Genomic DNA, 18,955 nt, shown 5'->3' on the forward strand with positions numbered 1-18,955 from the left:
ACTCTCTGAAGTGTCCCTTATCAAGAAACTGAATCTTTGCCAGCTGAGGGATACCAACCCGTTTGAAACTGTTCTGTAGCTGATTTTATGTTCAGACTTTAAATATAAAACCACAAAAGTGTCTTTTGTATTGGACAAGGATGCATGACTTTGGGGGTAAAACTATGAACTAAATCAAAATTGCAAATGCACCCTTCAAATCTCAAGCATACCTCTCTTTACTTCTAACACTATCAACATGGTCAAGCATCTTCCTAAATCTACACCTCAAAATACACCCATCAATACTATTCCCAGGTTTGTTCTGTCATCATTCCTATTACTCTGACACACTCCAGTCCATTTATTTGCCATCATTAATTATTGTGTGTATACTTATCTCTGTCAACAATGTAATTAGCAACCTTTTCCCCATCCGGTGACATTATGGTTCCAATCTGAGGGCCATTCAGTGTTGAGACATGCAGCGGCATACTGATAATAGTCATCCCTTGCCCTTTGAAATTGCACTCTGTTTAATTGGAGTAGAACTCAATTGTTCAACTCATTAGGAAGCCCCATTATCAAACTGAGGATGAAGTGTAAAATGTGATATGGATTACAGCTAATGCAGACACAGAGACGTGTTGTAAAGCTCAGTTCAAGTGGCCCGATACAAAGTTTTACAGGGAAAATGAAGATTGGCAACAAATGAAGCTGTTAGTATTTAGATAAGAGGATGAAACAGCTTGAGAGTCGGCCGGTAATAGCATCTATTAAAGTGATTTGAAATCAGGCTGAGGTCATCGTACTACAAGGGGGGGGGGGGGGGGGGGTGCTGCTTTCACTCTCTCTCCTGTCCCAAAAGCACTGGTCCCCGAGTTTAATCTGAAATTGAAGGCTCTCAACTGCGACGGATTATAGGGGCTAACCCAAGCATGCAGCCATGGACTGTGTCCTAATGAGCCCGGCCAGCAGAGCATCAAGTGACAACAAGTAGCTACTCCAACAACGAGGGCAACTTGGTGCCACCGACTATTTGTTTGAAAGGAAAGAGGAATAAATAGACACCAAAAAGCCACATTTTAATAAAAGGTGGTTTCTATTTTATGCTTTGTTTTTTGACTTATACATATTCTGAAATGAAAACACAAACATCTTTTAAGACTACAAGAAAACATATGTCGAATTGTGCCTTAGTGAGAGAGATTAATATATCAAGTATATACAGTGCGATGTAGGACAACAATTACTTTCTGTCGGTGGGATGGTTCTTACCTCAAATGTCACCATTTAGTAACTGTACAAGCAACATTAACATGAATGCCAAGAATGAAATTGTCATTGGTAGTCCTAATTAATATGGTACAACTGTTATACTGGATAAAATCTGACTCATCTGGCTCTATATATAACTGTGGGATCTATATACACCAATATTAACACTTAAATCCCACTCAGTCGACTCTTCTCTACTATGCATAAGCAACAACAACTGCAGGTTTGGAAGTAAATCAGAGAAAGTGCATGTTGCATCTTCTGTGCAGCACTGATGGCCAGATGAGTTCTCTTCTTACAGAAGTCCAGATGCAGGCCAGTTTTTAGAGAAGTCAATGTGGGATGAAAACCTGCAGGACAGTGAGTGATGTTGGGGAAGTGCAGCCAGCCCACTGCACTCACTCATGAGAGTAAAAGTCCACAGGAGCGTCGGAGTCTCTATGGACTTTTCTCCTCCTCTGATGGACTCAGGGGATCGCCGGCTTTCTCCTCGGCCGCCTGTCTCTCCTGTTTGCCCTCCAGCAGTCTGTCATGAGAAACCGTCCCCAGCACTTTGGCACTGTGCTCCTGTGCCTTGGCCCTGAGTGCAGCAATGCTGTTCTCTCTCAGTTCCTCTTTAGAAATGGTGGACTTGCCCTCTGACCTCTTGTCCTCCGCCTCAGCCTCGTCCGCCCTCTGAGAGCTCGGCTGCTGGGGTGCATCGCACTGTCCTGTTGGCGGGGGGACTGCTGCCTCCGTGGACTTTTTGTGCATCCCTGCAAAGAGTTGCGGGTATTCAGATTTAGAATAGCGTCTGGTGATTGGTAAGCCATCTTGGACTGAAAATAGCAAGCAAAAATAGTTGTGGTTTAGAATATAATGTTTGCATGGGTGATGGTGTAGAGGATGAGGATGTTTTATGTAATGAAAAGCCTCTGCCATGTTCTCTATATTTAGGACATTTCTAAATAGAGCATCTATAATTAGTGCCTGCAGACTGAATAAGCTCGTCACTGCAATGTGGTTATGATTAGATACGGGACATCCTGTGCTGTTACCATTGAATCATGAGGTAAATATACTCTCAACATCTATTTAAACATTGATGAGCTGTTGACACGATGAGACAATGATGCTGTGAATGTGTGTGTGTGTGGGGGGGGCATCAGGACATCAGCCTCACCGAGCAGCCAGGGGGCGCAGGACTCCATGATGCCATCCTTGGCAGACTTGAGGATGGACTCTGGCAGAGGGATGGAGTGCCTCACCATGGCTCCATACAGCCCGTACTCGGCCATGACGGTGCTGCGGCCCCAGCATTTCTCCCTCTTCCTCCACTTGGCTCTGCGGTTCTGGAACCATACCTGTGACAGGAGGACAAAACACCCAGTTGTATCAGTCACCAGCACCCTCACCTCCAAATATGACTATTAAGTCCAGTTTATGTCAGTGGGGAAAATATGCACCGAATCACTGGAACACTGGTTACAAAACATTAATGCTCTTGAGACTAAATGTGGTGCAGTTTTGTAAGCTTTTTTGGATCTAAAGCTGATACATGAGATTAGTGTTGTTGGGTTTTTCAAGGGTTGCAAACAGCAGCATGTAATTTGTATGTCCTTATGTGCAAGATACAACCATTGCTTTCACTTTCTAATAATGTCTAATTAGGCACCTGTAAGAGGTTTTGGCTTATTGATTAATAAATATTTTGCTGATGCTTTACACATCAATTATAAGCTATTGATAAGACTACATTTTGGATTGTTATGTTGTGAAAAATCCTCGTGGCTGCAGTTATCCTTTCTATCTGGATTTTGGTCCTTCTCCTCTGCAGCCATTTTCTTTATTGATGGCTTGATACCATTTATAACTGCAGACATGATGGCATATTGGAAAGTGTAAACCTCTCGGTATTTATTAATGCAGTACAAACATTTATGTCTGCATTACTGGAAATGATAAAGGGGATTTTTCACAAGCTGGCAACCCAAAAACTGTTATTAATGGCTTTTAACTGACCTGTAAAGCTTTAGTAAATTATTAACCATTATTAAAGCTATTCCTAATGTGGTATGCAACTATTTATTGTTTGTGCATGAAAACTCAATTTCAGCATTTCAGTAATTATTTGAAAGATGACCATCTCTAGTGCATTAGTGTAGATTTCAGGGGGATGCAGGGGACATGTCCCCTCAATATTTAGAAACATGTGCATTTGTCCTTCATTTAAAAAAAAAACATTAAAAATAACAGGTCTTTAATTTTGAAGAAATTAAAGACATTTATACCATAAATTGGTACATGAAAATAAATCAGAATGCAGGAAATTAAACGTTTGATGTTCAGCATTTCCTGTCAGAGGACACCCCCCCCCCCATTTCATATGTGTGTGCCCCCCATGTTAAAACAAAACCTATGCCCTTGACCACCTCAATATTTATTAATGCATTATAAACACTCATGTCTGCATTATTAGAAGGGATAAATACCATCAAATGGGATTTTTCACAACCTGACATCCCAGAAGCTGATTTAACAAGTTATAACCTCTAAAGCTTTAGTAAATTATTTATTAATCACTCCTAATGTGTGACTTAACTATTTATTGTTTGTGCATGAAAACTAAGTTTCGGCATTTCAGTAATTATTTTAAAAGTGACCCATCTCTAGTGCATAGGATTTCAGATTTCAAGGGGATGCATGGGAGATGTCCCCTCAATTTCTGGAACATGTGCATCCATCCCACCCCAAAAGACATGAAAGTAGCAGAAGACTTTATTTTTGAAGAAATTAAAGACAGTTATACTATAAACTGATGCATAAAAATTCACCAGAATGCAGGAAATTAAGACTGGGATGCTAAAAATTTTCTGTCAGAGGACGCCCTAACCCCCATGCTGACCACCTTAGTATTTATTAATGCATTACAAACATTTATGCCTGCATTATTAGGAGGGACAAACACCATCAAAAGGTAATTTTTCTTTACAACCTGGCAACCCAAAAGCTGGTATTAATGGCTTCTAACTGACCTGCAAAGCTTTAGTAAATTATTAACCATTACTAAATCTATTCCTAATGTGGTACTATTTACTATTTATTATTTCTGCATGGAAACTGTAAGCTCCAGCATTTCAGTAGCTATTTAAAAATGACCAATCTCCAGTGCATAGGTGTAGATTTCGATGCAGGAGACACATCCCCTTAATATTTAGAACATGTGCATTTGTCCTCCCATAAGAAAACATGAAAACAGCACTTTAAATTAATTTCTAAGAAATGGAAGACAGATATATAAATTGATGAAGAAATATTCACCAGAATGCAGGAAATTAACAGTTTGATGCTCGAGGTTTTCTGTCAGAGGACCCCCCCCCCCCCCCCCCCCCCCAACCCCCTGTTGACCACCTTGGCATTGCAAACATTTATGTCTGCATTATTAGAAGGGGATTTTTCACAACCTGGCAACCCAGACGCAGTTTAGAAGCTTCTAACAGTCCTGTAAAGCTTTAGGAAATTATTTAATAATCATTCCAAATGTGGCACTTAACTGAACTAATTTATTATTTGTGCATGAAAATTTAGTTTCAGCATTTATCTTAAAGATAACCTGTGTGTGAATCAGTGGTGCGATTCAAAGTAACTTGAGATAACGACTGCACCGTTTGGATTGAGTCCATTGATTTCCCATAACCTGCTGGCTACAGGTGTGAAGGATCTGTGCCTGCTGTCAGGGCTGATCTCCAGCTACCTGTGGCCGCATTATAGATGCTTTGACACGTCATGACACCTCACTTGGCCACGGCCAACAAAATGCTGGAGGCTCTGCAGGCTATCTGTCAGCTCAGAGAGAGAGAGAGGGGCCAAAGTGATGGTATAGCCAAACACAGGACTGTTAAACACCCTGCTTAGGCACCTCTGATGGCTCTGTGTGAGGAAGAGGAGGGGGGCTGAAAGAGGGGACAGATATTAAATTGAAAACGATCAAACCGTTTTTTCTCTCTGGTAATTCTGATGATAACCCTTATTTCATACAAGATACTTTTTTTTATGAGAAATTGCTTCTCTGCCCCTCAAAAGGAGCCAGTGTGGAAGCTGCGAGGAGGAGTGACCCAGGGGCACGCCGAGGCTGATTGAAAAATAAGTTAATTTCAGGCCCAATCGATGGCGGGCAGGCGGGCAAATATCACGGGAAATTAAACTACCGGGACTCGGGGGAGCAGCGCTATTGACCCGTGCTAATAAATTCAATGTAGTTATTTCATTTGAACTCCCTGCGCCTCTCCAGCAGCAGCAGCCAGCCTCCCGAGCTCGTCTGATTTAACTAATTACCCTCAATGAGAAAATCGGGTGTTAATTTTATTTAGGATGGGAGCTTATTTATTTATTTCCCGTTTTATTATTTATCCGCGGCTGTACTGTTGCAGCCCGTAATGAGAATGAGATTAAAAGGCGCCCCGGCAGATGGATGGTCCAGGTCACACTGCAATCTTCTTCCGCCTTGATAGCTTGATTAGGTCGTTAGTGGCTCCTTCTGCGAGAACAAATTGTTTCACATCCAACTGCGCCTGATGAGAGATTATCTGTCCTGGCGAGGAATGCTGCAGGAGAGCGGGCTTTGTGCAGACAGGAGGGGGGCATCGCTCATCGATTTACGGGGGGCTCAATCAGCCCAGCTCCCCTTAAACATGGGAGCACCGTGAGAGGCAGCTGGCGGCCTGGGCTCACACATTACAGCAGCCTATTAGCACTGATGGGAGAGTGGGAGATTACAGGTGAATATTCATAAGGCAGACAATAATATTTGCCTTATAATATTCACAGAAATCAATTAGAGGATAATTAATTCTGTTTTAAAGACACTGTTGCATATTATAAGAATAGTTTATGATGCAATGTGCAGTGTCAGTTTAAAGAAATATATCTCATTTTTGAAATACAATTAAATTAGCTTCAACTTTATTATATTAGTGCCTTTATTTGGCTTTAATTAGCAGGGGACTCTTTGTAGAAATATGTAGAAAATATAGCTCAAACCAGTCTTTTTAAAAATATAAAATAATTATTTGAATATGTTGCTATTTGCACCTTTAAAATAATAAAATTAAAATAATAAATGTGTCTTTTTTTGTTTTTAAAATGTAGCATTACCGCAGAAAAATTTGGCAAAAAGCACCTTGTAACATAGTACATTAAAAAAATAGCCTATCTTTACTCATTTAAGTGACCATAAATGCTGCATATAACTCCTATATTATGACCAAAAAACCCCAACTCAAATACATTAAACATAAAAACTATCTGTGCAGTAACATAAAATAAAAATAAACAGGATGTTCAAACATCAAAAACTGCAAACTTTCGATTGTATAATGTCGCACCTGTATCCTGTCTTCAGGTAGCTCTGTCTTCATGGCCAGCATCTCTCGTGCGTAAACATCCGGGTAGTGCGCTTCATTAAAGGCCTTTTCCAGCTCCTCCAGCTGATAGGAGGTGAATATGGTCCTGTGGAGACGGGTTAGCAATTTAAATATGTGGACATATTGGACATAACATATTGTGTCCTGCAGATATCAGACTAAAGACTGAGAAAATATGATTTTAATGACAGGAAAAACAACACTGAACACGTGGAAATAGCGAATTTCAATAAACGGAAGTCTTTTATTGTGCATGTGCATAGATGTAAAATAATGTAGCACACAAAACAGGACAAGCTTCACATTTCCAGATGTCAATTACGACCAAAAAATGCAAGAAATCTGTAGGAAATTCATATTTATAATTTAGCTCATTATCTGTTTCAATAAAGCTACAATAAAAACTCAAAAAAGACAATTAGCACTGCATTTTGATTTTGTTAATCATTACTCAATACTGTATTTTACTGGAGTGATAAACAGGTACATTTCTGCAAATTTATAATATCTAAAAACTATTAATATTAGTCACTGTGAGCACTGTGATCAGCACTAACCGGTGGCGTCTTTTCTTGCGTTTCTTGCTCTGACTTACTGAAGACTTTGAGAGTTTTCGTTCATTTGAAGACAAATCATCTGAGTCTGGATTAAAAAAAAAAATAGAAGACAGCATTAAAGTTAATAACATCTATAAGAACGTTTGGGAATTTTTACAATAAATGTAATAAATAACAGTTGGCACTGACACAATGCTGCTATTTTTATAAGGCCCTCACATTTTAATTAAATCATTTAAAGCCACAAAACACATAATAACGAGGATATTAATAATACTATCACTAATATGAAATCATAGCATCAATACAAATAATTCTTCTGACAGGCCAGTACTAATAAAATGATAATACCAGCCTAATACAATGGGGAAAATAGGCAGCACATGCACAGTAGGTGAGGTTGTAAATATGCAGCAATGATCAGTGTATCAGTGAGATGAGTATTTCTGAATGTATGTGATCACCTGAGCTGGCGGACTGGCTGGTGTCCAGCGGCCCTACGGACCTGCTGTGAGGCTGCAGGTGAACATCTTGTGCGTCCGACAGCACCGTCTCCAAAAACGCAGGCTGCCTGTAAAACGTCGGAATTCCACCAGCGCCGATTAATCCCATCCCGACACCCACCCCCATGCCGGCGGGGCTCAGCAAGGACCTGGCGGCGATCAGGTGCGCCCCGGCCGGCAGCGAGCTCAGCGGGCTCCTCGGGGCCGCGGACGGCTCCTTGTTCAGCCCCAGTATCTCCTGGATGCCAAAGCCGGTGCACCTGGGCGGCGGATGGGTCGCGCTGCTCTTCGGCTGGTGGCTGTTACTCCCTCCATTCGCGCCCAGAGAGGTTTTCTCCGATAGATTTAAACTTTCCGACAGCACGGCGCCTTGTTTCCCCGTCATGCTTGTTCTTCGGATGCTTCTTGAAAGGCCTATTTTCTTATGAAACCGTCTCGCAGGATGGTCCCCAGTGCATGATCCTCTGTATAACACACAAGAGTCCTTTAGAAAATGGTCCTTTTATCCAACAGGTCCATCCCAACAAGAGGCAGGACCCAGCAGCCAATCAGCTGCAAGGATTCAGGATTCCTGTGGATCATGGATGCATTATACGCCCTCTCGGATACATATCTGCATTTTCCTCAGGACTATATGGATAAACGAGGAAGGGATTTAGGCTACAGAAAGAAAGGAGGGAATAAAATGAGTGTTTTGAAGGCTGCAGGATGCAAACAGGGCGGAATGCTGGGAATAAAAACTATAAAGGAACCCTGCACATTATACAAAGACATTCAATTATAAACGCTAAAACTATAATATTATTACACTCTAAACATTAAAAATCCACTGCATATCTATCACTGCCCACATCACTTTTCGTCAGGCAGCCAGGCCCAATTAAATCGTCTATTTCACACCTCTTACTTACCTTTGAAATGCTGCAAAATTACCTCAATCTGCAGGAATAAATCAGCATGTACTGCCTTTAAACACACACACACACACACACACACACATACACACACACACACACACACACACACACACAGAGCCAGCTATGATCTCTCTGCTCAACCACTGGCTCACACGAATGGATAATTGATCTCCAGATGCTATGGGAAACTCATCACACGCAAATCAAAGGCCCTCCCAAAAAACAAAACAAAAAAAAAAAAAAACACCCGACAGCTGGACGATATGGACCCACCGTGCTGCACGGCCCTGCACTGCGCTAATCCCACAGCAGCAGCAGCAGCAGCAGCACAGACTACAGAGCAGATTAAATCACTGGGACATTTCCCCGGAGGAGAGGGGGAATGATACAGAATATGGGACACAAGGAGGACTAATAAATAATTACCTGGCCTGTTGTTAATTATCTTATTTCTATTATTATTGTTAAAACTCATCTGAACATCACACTAAATTATGGCTGGTGATGTGGGCCTAAAAGTTTGATTTAAGTGAAATTATGTTCAGAAAATTAAAATATACTTTAACCTATTGTATCCAAAGTAACATTTTTTGCTAAGGCAGTTGTGCCAAATTTCCCTTTGCAGTCAATGAAGTGTATTTTATCTTAATTTTCTGCCATAAAATTCTGTTATAATTCAATGAAAGTCAATTTTATCGGCCTACACATGATTTTCCTATACCTGCAATAATTAGCCATCATTTTGAACACAAGTAGTGACATTTTTATATTAGCATCTTGAAGCTAATTTCAGTCTTTGCATGATTGTTTGTGAAATAATTGCAGGAAAAAAGCTGATTGTGCGTCATGTAATTATTTTTATAACTCCAAATTAAAAAGGTGCAGAAATCTATCCTTTCTTTTAGGTGTTTCAGTGTCAATGAGTTAATGAGTGTCATTATCATAAAGCTAATTTTACATGTTTGTGCCAAGATTAAATCTTATATATGTTGTTTTCCTGTTTGCGTATGATATATTTTTGTGTCCATTACACTGGCATGAATTCTGTCACATATAATTTAAAACAAAAATGAAGGATTGGCCCATTCTGTGCATATTTTGTGTTCAGTATGCAGGGGTGTAGGTGTCATTTCAATCTTGTGGGGGACACATATGAAACAGAGGATTTAGATTTTAGAGATTTAGAACATTTTGAGCATTAAACACTTCATTTTACTTCAGTATAGTGAATTTTTCACCAATTTGTACATTTTCTGCATCAATTTATGGTCTAAATGCCTTTAATTTTGGTCAAAATTAAAGTCCTCTGCTGCTTGTGTGTTTCAATGGGGGTCTACACTTTTGACAGTGTGGCTTTTGATAGATTTACTGTGCATGCATGGCTTGCATGGATATCCTCAACATAATAATGCAACAATTATAGAGTATTTTCTCACGCAAAATAATAATAAAGGTGGTAATTAAACAGCAAAAAGGAGAAACTGCAGAGGAACTGGGACACACATGGTTGTTGCATCCATCTACACATTACACAACATATCTGATGTAACCCAAACCTACATGCATTGTGACTGTAGGCACACACAGTCTGAGCAGATCCGCCCAGCAGTCATATTTTATATCACACAGTGTGAAACGAGCTGCTGATTAAGAAGGAGAAAAATATTGCTGCTGCAATTAGTGGCAGGCCACTTGAAACTAATTAGGGCCTATTTAGTGGAAATTCTATTAATGAAGAAATCAATGTTATTAGGATATGCTAATGACACATCAGCCTGCTGGGATCCGGTCATTTATTAACACGGAGTTAAGGGTGTGAGTCAGAATGACCTGTCAATTACAGGTAAGTTACTGTCCGCTCTCACTCCATCACCACCTCTGCTGCAGGCTGTGTTTTTTTGTTTGTTTGTTTGTTGATGGTGCAACGCTTCTCCTCTCTGTATGGCTTTTAATAATCCATCTCCTATGAAAATGGCTGCACGCTGATTTACATGCAGGAGAGAGGCTGCCTAATAAGGCTCTAGATTAAGGGAAGATTTAGTTCAGCCATTCGTGTAGATTGGGTTGCCCATCAAAGACCTGCAGGATCTGACGGCTGCAGATTAAAAAGCAAACAGCTGTTGGAAATTTTTTGTTTATCTGCCCCCCCCCCCCCCCACCCCACCACCACCTCAACCCCACATCCTTTCTCTGCTCCCTACACTCCTCCTGTTCCCTGACATTTTTAGGCTCATAATGCAACATTATAGGAACAAAGTGTCCTCAAACCTTTAGGAGTGATGTTAACAGATTGATGAACGTATCCAGCGTGTAACCTTCAAACAGGTGTAGCTCCGCAGCAGGTCAAACACTGATAAGCAGCGAGCAAAAGCCGCCCACTATAATGAATATCATATCCTGCTGATGTGACTGCTAAAGCTTGAAATGCATTCGTGATAATGAATAAGCAGACAACTTTTTTTTCCTCTGCAGGAAGGTCACAGAAGCACGGCTGAATGCATTAACTGATCCACAACAGATAGATTCTCACACATGGGAATCATTCCTCAACATATGAACTTCTATTCATATAACACTTGTGCATTCAACATCTCTTTTTTACTAGGCTGATCAAAGTGGTGTGAAACTCTTCATCTGCTTTCCAAGACTAACAGATTGCAGGCAAATGTTTCCCCTTGCAGAAATAAAACCTCTTACGCAAGACGCCGGTGTGATTCTGTCTGTGGTGCTGAATCCAGCTGGATTCTTGGGTGTTGAAACAGGGTGCAGGACAACTTGATGACAGCACACATGTAGAGCCGAGTCAGGGGAAAAACTAAAGCACAGTCAGAGCCTCTGCTTTCCCAAAGCACTTGCAGGGCGTGATGTGATGTGATGCCCCCACCTCTCTCCCTCCTGCCTCCTCCCTCCCTCCCTCTCTGCCCCCCAGCTCAGAAAGAGTTTGCAAGCCCCGCAGCTTTCTCATGGCTCCTCCACAATGGCATGTTTGGTAGCTGCCCATCGGCATTGCTTAATTAGGCGAGGAGTTGATTAATTTGCACTAATTGACAGCTAATTTAAGGACTCAGGGCACATCGGATTGGCACAGAGGCTATGTGAGGTCAAAGCAACGCACTGCAGAAGGATGGATGGAAGGATGGATGGATGGATGGATGGATGGATGGATGGATGGAGGAACTCTGATTTTTTTTCCCCCTCCCTCCATATGGATGACCAGCTCTGTGGGGACTGACCCGTTTCTTGTAAAGGCTGTCTGGCTGCAGGGAGGCTGCGGGTGACAGGCAGCCACCAGTGCGTGCACCATATTGAGGATGTCAGGTCGCTTACCACGTCAGCGCTCAGCAGACTGAATGTGGATCAAGTCAACAAGTGTCCACACACAACCAGTCCCAGTGACAACAGGTCACCTTCAGTACTTACAGTCACAAACACCTAGAGAACAGTATTTCATTTTCTTTTAAAAGGGTTTAGAAGTTGCAGTGATGGGATGTAGGCCTAATTCATTTACTCAAGCACTGCAGGCAGGGGCGGACTATCAGACAGATGTGCCACATAAGAACAAGACACACACACCTTATGGATGTTTAGCCTCTTTTTGTATCACCAATTTGCATTTCTTTGTAGTTGCAATGCATCTTTTGTCATTTTGTGTCTCTCTGACATAATGAGGTGTCTCTTTTGGTCATTTTGTGTCTCTTTGACATAATGAGGTGTCTCTTTTGGTCATTTTGTGTCTCTTTGACATAATAAAGTGTCCTTTTTGGTCATTTTGTGTCTCTTTGAAGTAATATAGTGTCTTTCTTAGTTATTTTGTGTCTCTTTGGGGTAATAAAGTGTCCTTTTTTGGTCATTTTGTGTCTCTTTGGGGTAATAAAGTGTCCTTTTTTGGTCATTTTGTGTCTCTTTGGGGTAATGAAGTGTCTTTTTTTGGTCATTTTGTCTCTGACATAATGAGGTCATTTTCTGTCTCTGAAGTAATATAGTGTCTTTTTTGGTCATTTTGTGTCTCTTTGACATAATAAAGTGTCCTTTTTGGTAATTTTGTGTCTCTTTGACATAATAAAGTGTCCTTTTTGGTCATTTTGTGTCTCTTTGAAGTAATATAGTGTCTTTCTTAGTTATTTTGTGTCTCTTTGGGGTAATAAAGTGTCCTTTTTTGGTCATTTTGTGTCTCTTTGACATAATAAAGTGTCCTTTTTGGTAATTTTGTGTCTCTTTGGGGTAATAAAGTGTCCTTTTTTGGTCATTTTGTGTCTCTTTGGGGTAATAAAGTGTCTTTTTTTGGTCATTTTGTCTCTGACATAATGAGGTCATTTTCTGTCTCTTTGAAGTAATATAGTGTCTTTTTGGTAATTTTGTGTCTCTGACATAATAAAGTGTCCTTTTTGGTCATTTTGTGTCTCTTTGAAGTAATATAGTGTCTTTCTTAGTTATTTTGTGTCTCTTTGGGGTAATAAAGTGTCCTTTTTTGGTCATTTTGTGTCTCTTTGGGGTAATGAAGTGTTTTTTTTTGGTCATTTTGTCTCTGACATAATGAGGTCATTTTCTGTCTCTTTGAAGTAATATAGTGTCTTTTTTGGTCATTTTGTGTCTCTGACATAATAAAGTGTCCTTTTTGGTCATTTTGTGTCTCTTTGACATAATAAAGTGTCCTTTTTGGTCATTTTGTGTCTCTTTGGGGTAATAAAGTGTCCTTTTTTGGTCATTTTGTGTCTCTTCGAAGTAATATAGTGTCTTTTTTGGTCATTTTGTGTCTCTTTGACATAATAAAGTGTCCTTTTTGGTAATTTTGTGTCTCTTTGGGGTAATAAAGTGTCCTTTTTTGGTCATTTTGTGTCTCTTTGACATAATAAAGTGTCCTTTTTGGTAATTTTGTGTCTCTTTGGGGTAATAAAGTGTCCTTTTTTGGTCATTTTGTGTCTCTTTGGGGTAATAAAGTGTCTTTTTTTGGTCATTTTGTCTCTGACATAATGAGGTCATTTTCTGTCTCTTTGAAGTAATATAGTGTCTTTTTGGTCATTTTGTGTCTCTGACATAATAAAGTGTCCTTTTTGGTAATTTTGTGTCTCTTTGAAGTAATATAGTGTCTTTCTTAGTTATTTTGTGTCTCTTTGGGGTAATAAAGTGTCCTTTTTTGGTCATTTTGTGTCTCTTTGGGGTAATGAAGTGTCTTTTTTTGGTCATTTTGTGTCTCTTTGACATAATAAAGTGTCCTTTTTGGTCATTTTGTGTCTCTTTGACATAATAAAGTGTCCTTTTTGGTCATTTTGTGTCTCTTTGGGGTAATAAAGTGTCCTTTTTTGGTCATTTTGTGTCTCTTTGGGGTAATGAAGTGTCTTTTTTTGGTCATTTTGTGTCTCTTTGACATAATAAAGTGTCCTTTTTGGTCATTTTGTGTCTCTTTGACATAATAAAGTGTCCTTTTTGGTCATTTTGTGTCTCTTTGGGGTAATAAAGTGTCCTTTTTTGGTCATTTTGTGTCTCTTCGAAGTAATATAGTGTCTTTTTTGGTCATTTTGTGTCTCTTTGACATAATAAAGTGTCCTTTTTGGTAATTTTGTGTCTCTCTGACATAATAAAGTGTCCTTTTTTGGTCATTTTGTGTCTCTTTGGGGTAATGAAGTGTCTTTTTTTGGTCATTTTGTCTCTGACATAATGAGGTCATTTTCTGTCTCTTTGAAGTAATATAGTGTCTTTTTTGGTCATTTTGTGTCTCCTTGACATAATAAAGTGTCCTTTTTGGTAATTTTGTGTCTCTTTGAAGTAATATAGTGTCTTTCTTAGTTATTTTGTGTCTCTTTGGGGTAATAAAGTGTCCTTTTTTGGTCATTTTGTGTCTCTTTGGGGTAATGAAGTGTCTTTTTTTGGTCATTTTGTCTCTGACATAATGAGGTCATTTTCTGTCTCTTTGAAGTAATATAGTGTCCTTTTTGGTCATTTTGTGTCTCTTTGACATAATAAAGTGTCCTTTTTGGTCATTTTGTGTCTCTTTGAAGTAATATAGTGTCTTTTTTGGTCATTTTGTGTCTCTTTGACATAATCAAGTGTCCTTTTTGGTAATTTTGTGTCTCTTTGAAGTAATATAGTGTCTTTTTTGGTCATTTTGTGTCTCTAGGATAATAAAGTGTCTTTTTGTGGTCATTTTGTGTCTCTTTGACATAATAAAGTGTCCTTTTTGGTCATTTTGTGTCTATTTGACGTAATGAGGTGTCTCTTTTGGTCATTTTGTGTCTCTTTGAAGTAATATAGTGTCTTTTTTTGGTCATTTTGTGTCTCTTTGGGATAATAAAGTATCTTTTTGTGGTCATTTTCTGTCTCTTTGAAGTAATATAGTGTCTCTTTTGGTCATTTTGTGTCTCTTTGACATAATGCGGTGTCTTTTTTGGTCATTTTGTGTCTCCTTGAAGTAATATAATGTCTTAGTTATTTTGTGTCTCTTTGACATAATAAAGTGTCCTTTTTGGTCATTTTGTGTCTCTTTGATGTAATGAGGTGTCTTTTTTGGTCATTTTGTGTCTCTTTGGGGTAATATAATTTTTTTCAGTCATTTTGTCTCTTTTTGGGGTAATATAGTTTCTTTTTTGGCAATTTTGTGTCTCATATGGGTAATAACGTGTCTTTTTCGGTCATTTTGTCTCCCTTTGGAGTAATATTGTGTCTTTTTTGGTCATTTTGTGTCTGAGGTTGTGTTTTCCATTTTTGTAGTCATTTTGTGTCTCTTCACAGTTATTTCGCATCTCTTTGTTGTTAATTTGAGTCTCTTCCTGGTCAGTATGAGTTAATTTGAGTGACATTTTGTTGGTGAGGGCCAGGGGTACCCCCTTGCACTTTTGGCCCGTGGGCCAGTGCGCAGTAATACTTCCATAATTGTAGACTACTTAAATTCAATGCTTTTTTTTTTTTTTTTTTTTTTTTATAATTCTTTTTTTTTAAAGATTATTTTTGTGGGCTTTTGCCTTTAATGACAGGACAGAGAGTGAAATGGGGAGACAGATAGAGAGAGTGGGGACTGACATGCAGCAAAGGGCCGCGAGTCGGATTCAAACCCACGGCCGCTGCAGCAAGGCAGTGCCTCTGTACATAGGGCGCTGGCACTATCCACTATTCTACCGACGCCCCTTAAGTTCAATTCTGAGGTACTTGTACTTCACTTGAGTACTTCTAAGTCATGCTGAGTATACTTACTTAACACTCCACCGCATTTCAGTGGTAATTTTTGTTGCACTGCATTTCACAGCTATAGTTATTTTACAAATTAATACTTTGCATACAAAACACATGATACATTGCTATATGATTGATTTAACTATCAGCTGTACATGAAACAGTTTAAATCAGCTCTACCCCGACTAGTTACAACAGTAAAATGCTACATAGGCTACACATGCATTAGTAACAATCAAACATGACAACCTATATAATAAAACTATAAGAGCCATTTACCTGCAGAATGAGTACTGTTAAGAAGGAGGAGGTTCAGAAGGCGAGGCCTACTATCATGGGCATCAGTCAGAATGCATCAGCCATTGAACTCTCTTTTGCACACAAAGGTTTATTTCCAAAACTCAAATTGCAGTTAAACATAAAGGGGGAGGGGCACACATATATGGGAAAAAAAATACAAAATCAGAACTTGAGTCAAATGAAACAAATGTGCAACTTAATAAGGATAAACAGTGCTCTAAGTTAAACTAATAATGTACAGGATAAACTAAAGAGAAAGAAACTGCTTACCACCACTGCTGCCTCATGTGATGATGAAGAGTGACTGAAAAGGTGTTCAGGGTTAAAATAGGGTGACCAGGTGAACTCAATCAGGTTAATGAGTGACCAAAGAGTGAAAGGAACCAATCAGTGCTGAGCAAGGAAAAGAAAGGAGGTAAAGGAAGTGAGGTAAGTATGTAAAAGAGATTTTAGAAATAAAGGAAATAAGAATCTTTACTACAAGTACTTTACACTTATTTTGGTAATGATCCACTTAAGTAACATTTTGAAATGGACTTTTACTTGTAATCATTAATGGGTTCCTGAAAGGGCCCACCGCCCAGGGCCAAAGTGTCAGGGGCCCCGTGGCCTTCACCTGCAAAATGACACAGAAATTACCAACCAGGACGAAACTCAACATAGCTGCAAAGAGACAAAGAAAACCACAGATGTAAAGGAACTGCAAACAGACACAAAAGAACTACAAAAAAGTCACAAAATTACAGCAAAGAGACAAAACCACAAAAAGATGCATAACAACTAAAGAAAGATGCAAAACAGCAACAAAAGAGAGGTGAAACCATCACAAAGCGTGTCTTACTCCTGTGTCTTGAGGTGGTGGGGCCTTTCACATATCTGTACCCAGGGGCCCGCTGTCTCAAAATCTGCCCATGCTAGTAACGGAGTATTTTTACAGTGTGGTATTGCTACTTTTACTTACACAAGGATCTGAATATTTCCTCAACTCTGGTTTGGCAGGGTTGATGATGTTTATCCTTTCAACCTGGTAATAATGCAGTCATGAATGGTTGCAATGCATTAACAAGTACTGCTGAGGGAGGGTGGTGGGGATGTCACAATCTAATAAGTCATCACATCCATAGTAATTAACGTTAGTAAGTCATTAATAAAGTTAATAATTGTTCCACATGCTCTACAACTTTTGTTCAGAGGGTAGGTGGCAAAGTAAGAGTAATGCTGGAGGAGGAATTTTATAAGACTTGGCAACCCAGAAGTTTATTTATCAATTGGTTATTGTTGCATCAGTATATATGTTATTAAACAATAATAAAGCCACTGGTTAATCATTATTTATAAACATTTTATAAAGGGGGCTTTATTAGAATGCGGTATTTACCATGGTGTGGGGATTTTAGTGGGCTCTATGTGTGATTAATATGAAAGTGTATGTATGCTTAGTTGTGTACAGCAAATCTTTTAAACATTACTTTGAGTTTTTCTGAAAACCCATGATAAATTTTATAGAGCAGTTTGGCTGTTAAAGGTTTTTGATTCAGTTTGGGGTGTAGGTATTTGGATCACCTATGGTGCTTTTACATGACCTACATCAGGTGTGTCAAACTTATTTTTTCCCCTTTCTTTGTGTGTATAATGTACAACATTTGCAGCTATTTAAAAAGTAGATGTTAGCAGTTAGCAGCTAACTCAAAGAAGAAGAAAACTGGCTGAAAATGTCCTTAAGTAGGGAAGGCAATGAGGTCTGGGAGCTCCTTACCCTCTGAGCAGGGCACGAGATCGGCTGCCATATAACAGAGATGGGAAATAATTGTTATTGACATGGTTATTGTTTATAAAGTGCTGCTGATACCTACATTAAATGTCACATAAGAGGCTGACGCTGTTGTTAGGTCGCACTTCTCGTGATTCTACGATGCCGGCATGCCATCTAAAATCACACAATGGAGGGGCATGATGCTGCCATAATTTGGTCCAGTGTAAAAATGCAAAGGCGGTATGAAGAAGGGACTTTGTAGCGGCCCTATAGTGCGATCTCTGTGTAAAAAGGGCAACTGTTTAACTTGCTCCTGAAACCTTGCATCAATATTAGGTGCATGTGCAAAGTCATCCAGTAGGCTGGATAGGATCCTTTGGGGGGCCGGTGGTGGCTCACGAGCCATATGTTTGAAAACCCTGACTTTTATATATTTGGACACAGCTAAAATTGTGCCTGCTACAGTAGCAGGCCATAGTGTTCAAAGCTCCACAAACTCCTCTCTCCCTGTCCCATAACACTCCAGCAGCCCACACTGAGGCCATCACTCTCCCTGAAACCCGCTGAACTGTTTAAATAATCCATATTTTTTAGAAGGGGTGAGCCAGGGTCCGCGTGAGAGGCAGGGGGTGAAGCCACTGAGGCAATGGCGGCCTCCGTCCGTGTGAATCGGAAAGACGATTAGGGGCTTATTAGCAGCCCGGGGAGAAGTGTAACTTGTTGGGAGTGAGTGGCCAGAGCCCCAGCGACATCTCCAGCCGAGAACAGTCCGAGGCATTGTCTTACCTAATTATGGCCGATGGACTTCTTTTTGTTTCCCATTCGGCATGCCTGTCTGATTCTCTTTTTGCCCGGCCGCTAGCTCCGACAACGCTGAAGTGTGCTAATTAGAAAAGAAATGGTCCTAGTAATTATGTCAGCTCTCATTAAAGGCGATGACAATGAGCAATATTATTTTTACGCAATGTTTTGTGTAGGGGACCCTGCTTCCAATGCTCATTAAACGGAAAACATGCCCTGGTAGCCGGGAAAGCACTCTCACGTCGGAGCTCCTGACATGTCCACAGTCGGAGAGGTGCTGCACTTTGTGGAGTGGCAGAGG

The 18,955-nt window shown here is 39.9% G+C and overlaps 1 protein-coding gene across 3 annotated transcripts; it reads right to left on the reverse strand.

Moving 5' to 3' along the window:
• Positions 1-1,062: 1,062 nt before the first annotated feature.
• Positions 1,063-18,954, reverse strand: vsx2 (visual system homeobox 2). 3 transcript variants are annotated; one of them, XM_078175027.1, is made up of 6 exons: positions 16,080-18,954; positions 7,681-8,183; positions 7,217-7,301; positions 6,621-6,744; positions 2,420-2,600; positions 1,063-2,075 (listed from the first exon to the last, which is right to left on the reverse strand). In XM_078175027.1, the coding sequence occupies exons 2-6, from the start codon at positions 8,102-8,104 to the stop codon at positions 1,696-1,698; spliced, it is 1,194 nt and encodes a 397-aa protein (XP_078031153.1). In that variant the 5' UTR covers positions 8,105-8,183; positions 16,080-18,954; the 3' UTR covers positions 1,063-1,695. The 3 variants fall into 3 exon arrangements, with proteins under 3 accessions (XP_078031153.1, XP_033498006.1, XP_033498009.1); XM_033642115.2 differs by lacking the exon at positions 16,080-18,954 and having other exon boundaries at positions 7,681-8,420; XM_033642118.2 differs by lacking the exon at positions 16,080-18,954 and having other exon boundaries at positions 1,063-2,012; positions 7,681-8,418.
• Position 18,955: the final 1 nt, after the last annotated feature.

The sequence above is a fragment of the Epinephelus lanceolatus genome, chromosome 15 (genome assembly GCF_041903045.1).
Source record: "Epinephelus lanceolatus isolate andai-2023 chromosome 15, ASM4190304v1, whole genome shotgun sequence".
Classification (NCBI taxonomy): Eukaryota; Metazoa; Chordata; class Actinopteri; order Perciformes; family Serranidae; genus Epinephelus; species Epinephelus lanceolatus.

Bases quoted from the DNA above. Each gene is read 5' to 3' on its own strand.
- vsx2 (XM_078175027.1), bottom strand. From the start codon at position 8,104: ATGACGGGGAAACAAGGCGCCGTGCTGTCGGAAAGTTTAAATCTATCG. The intron at 7,302-7,680 runs GTGATCACATAC...TTTTTAATCCAG, and splicing joins CAGCCAGTCCGCCAGCTCAG to ACTCAGATGATTTGTCTTCA. The intron at 2,601-6,620 runs GTGCGACATTAT...CTCCTGTCACAG, and splicing joins TACCTGAAGACAGGATACAG to GTATGGTTCCAGAACCGCAG.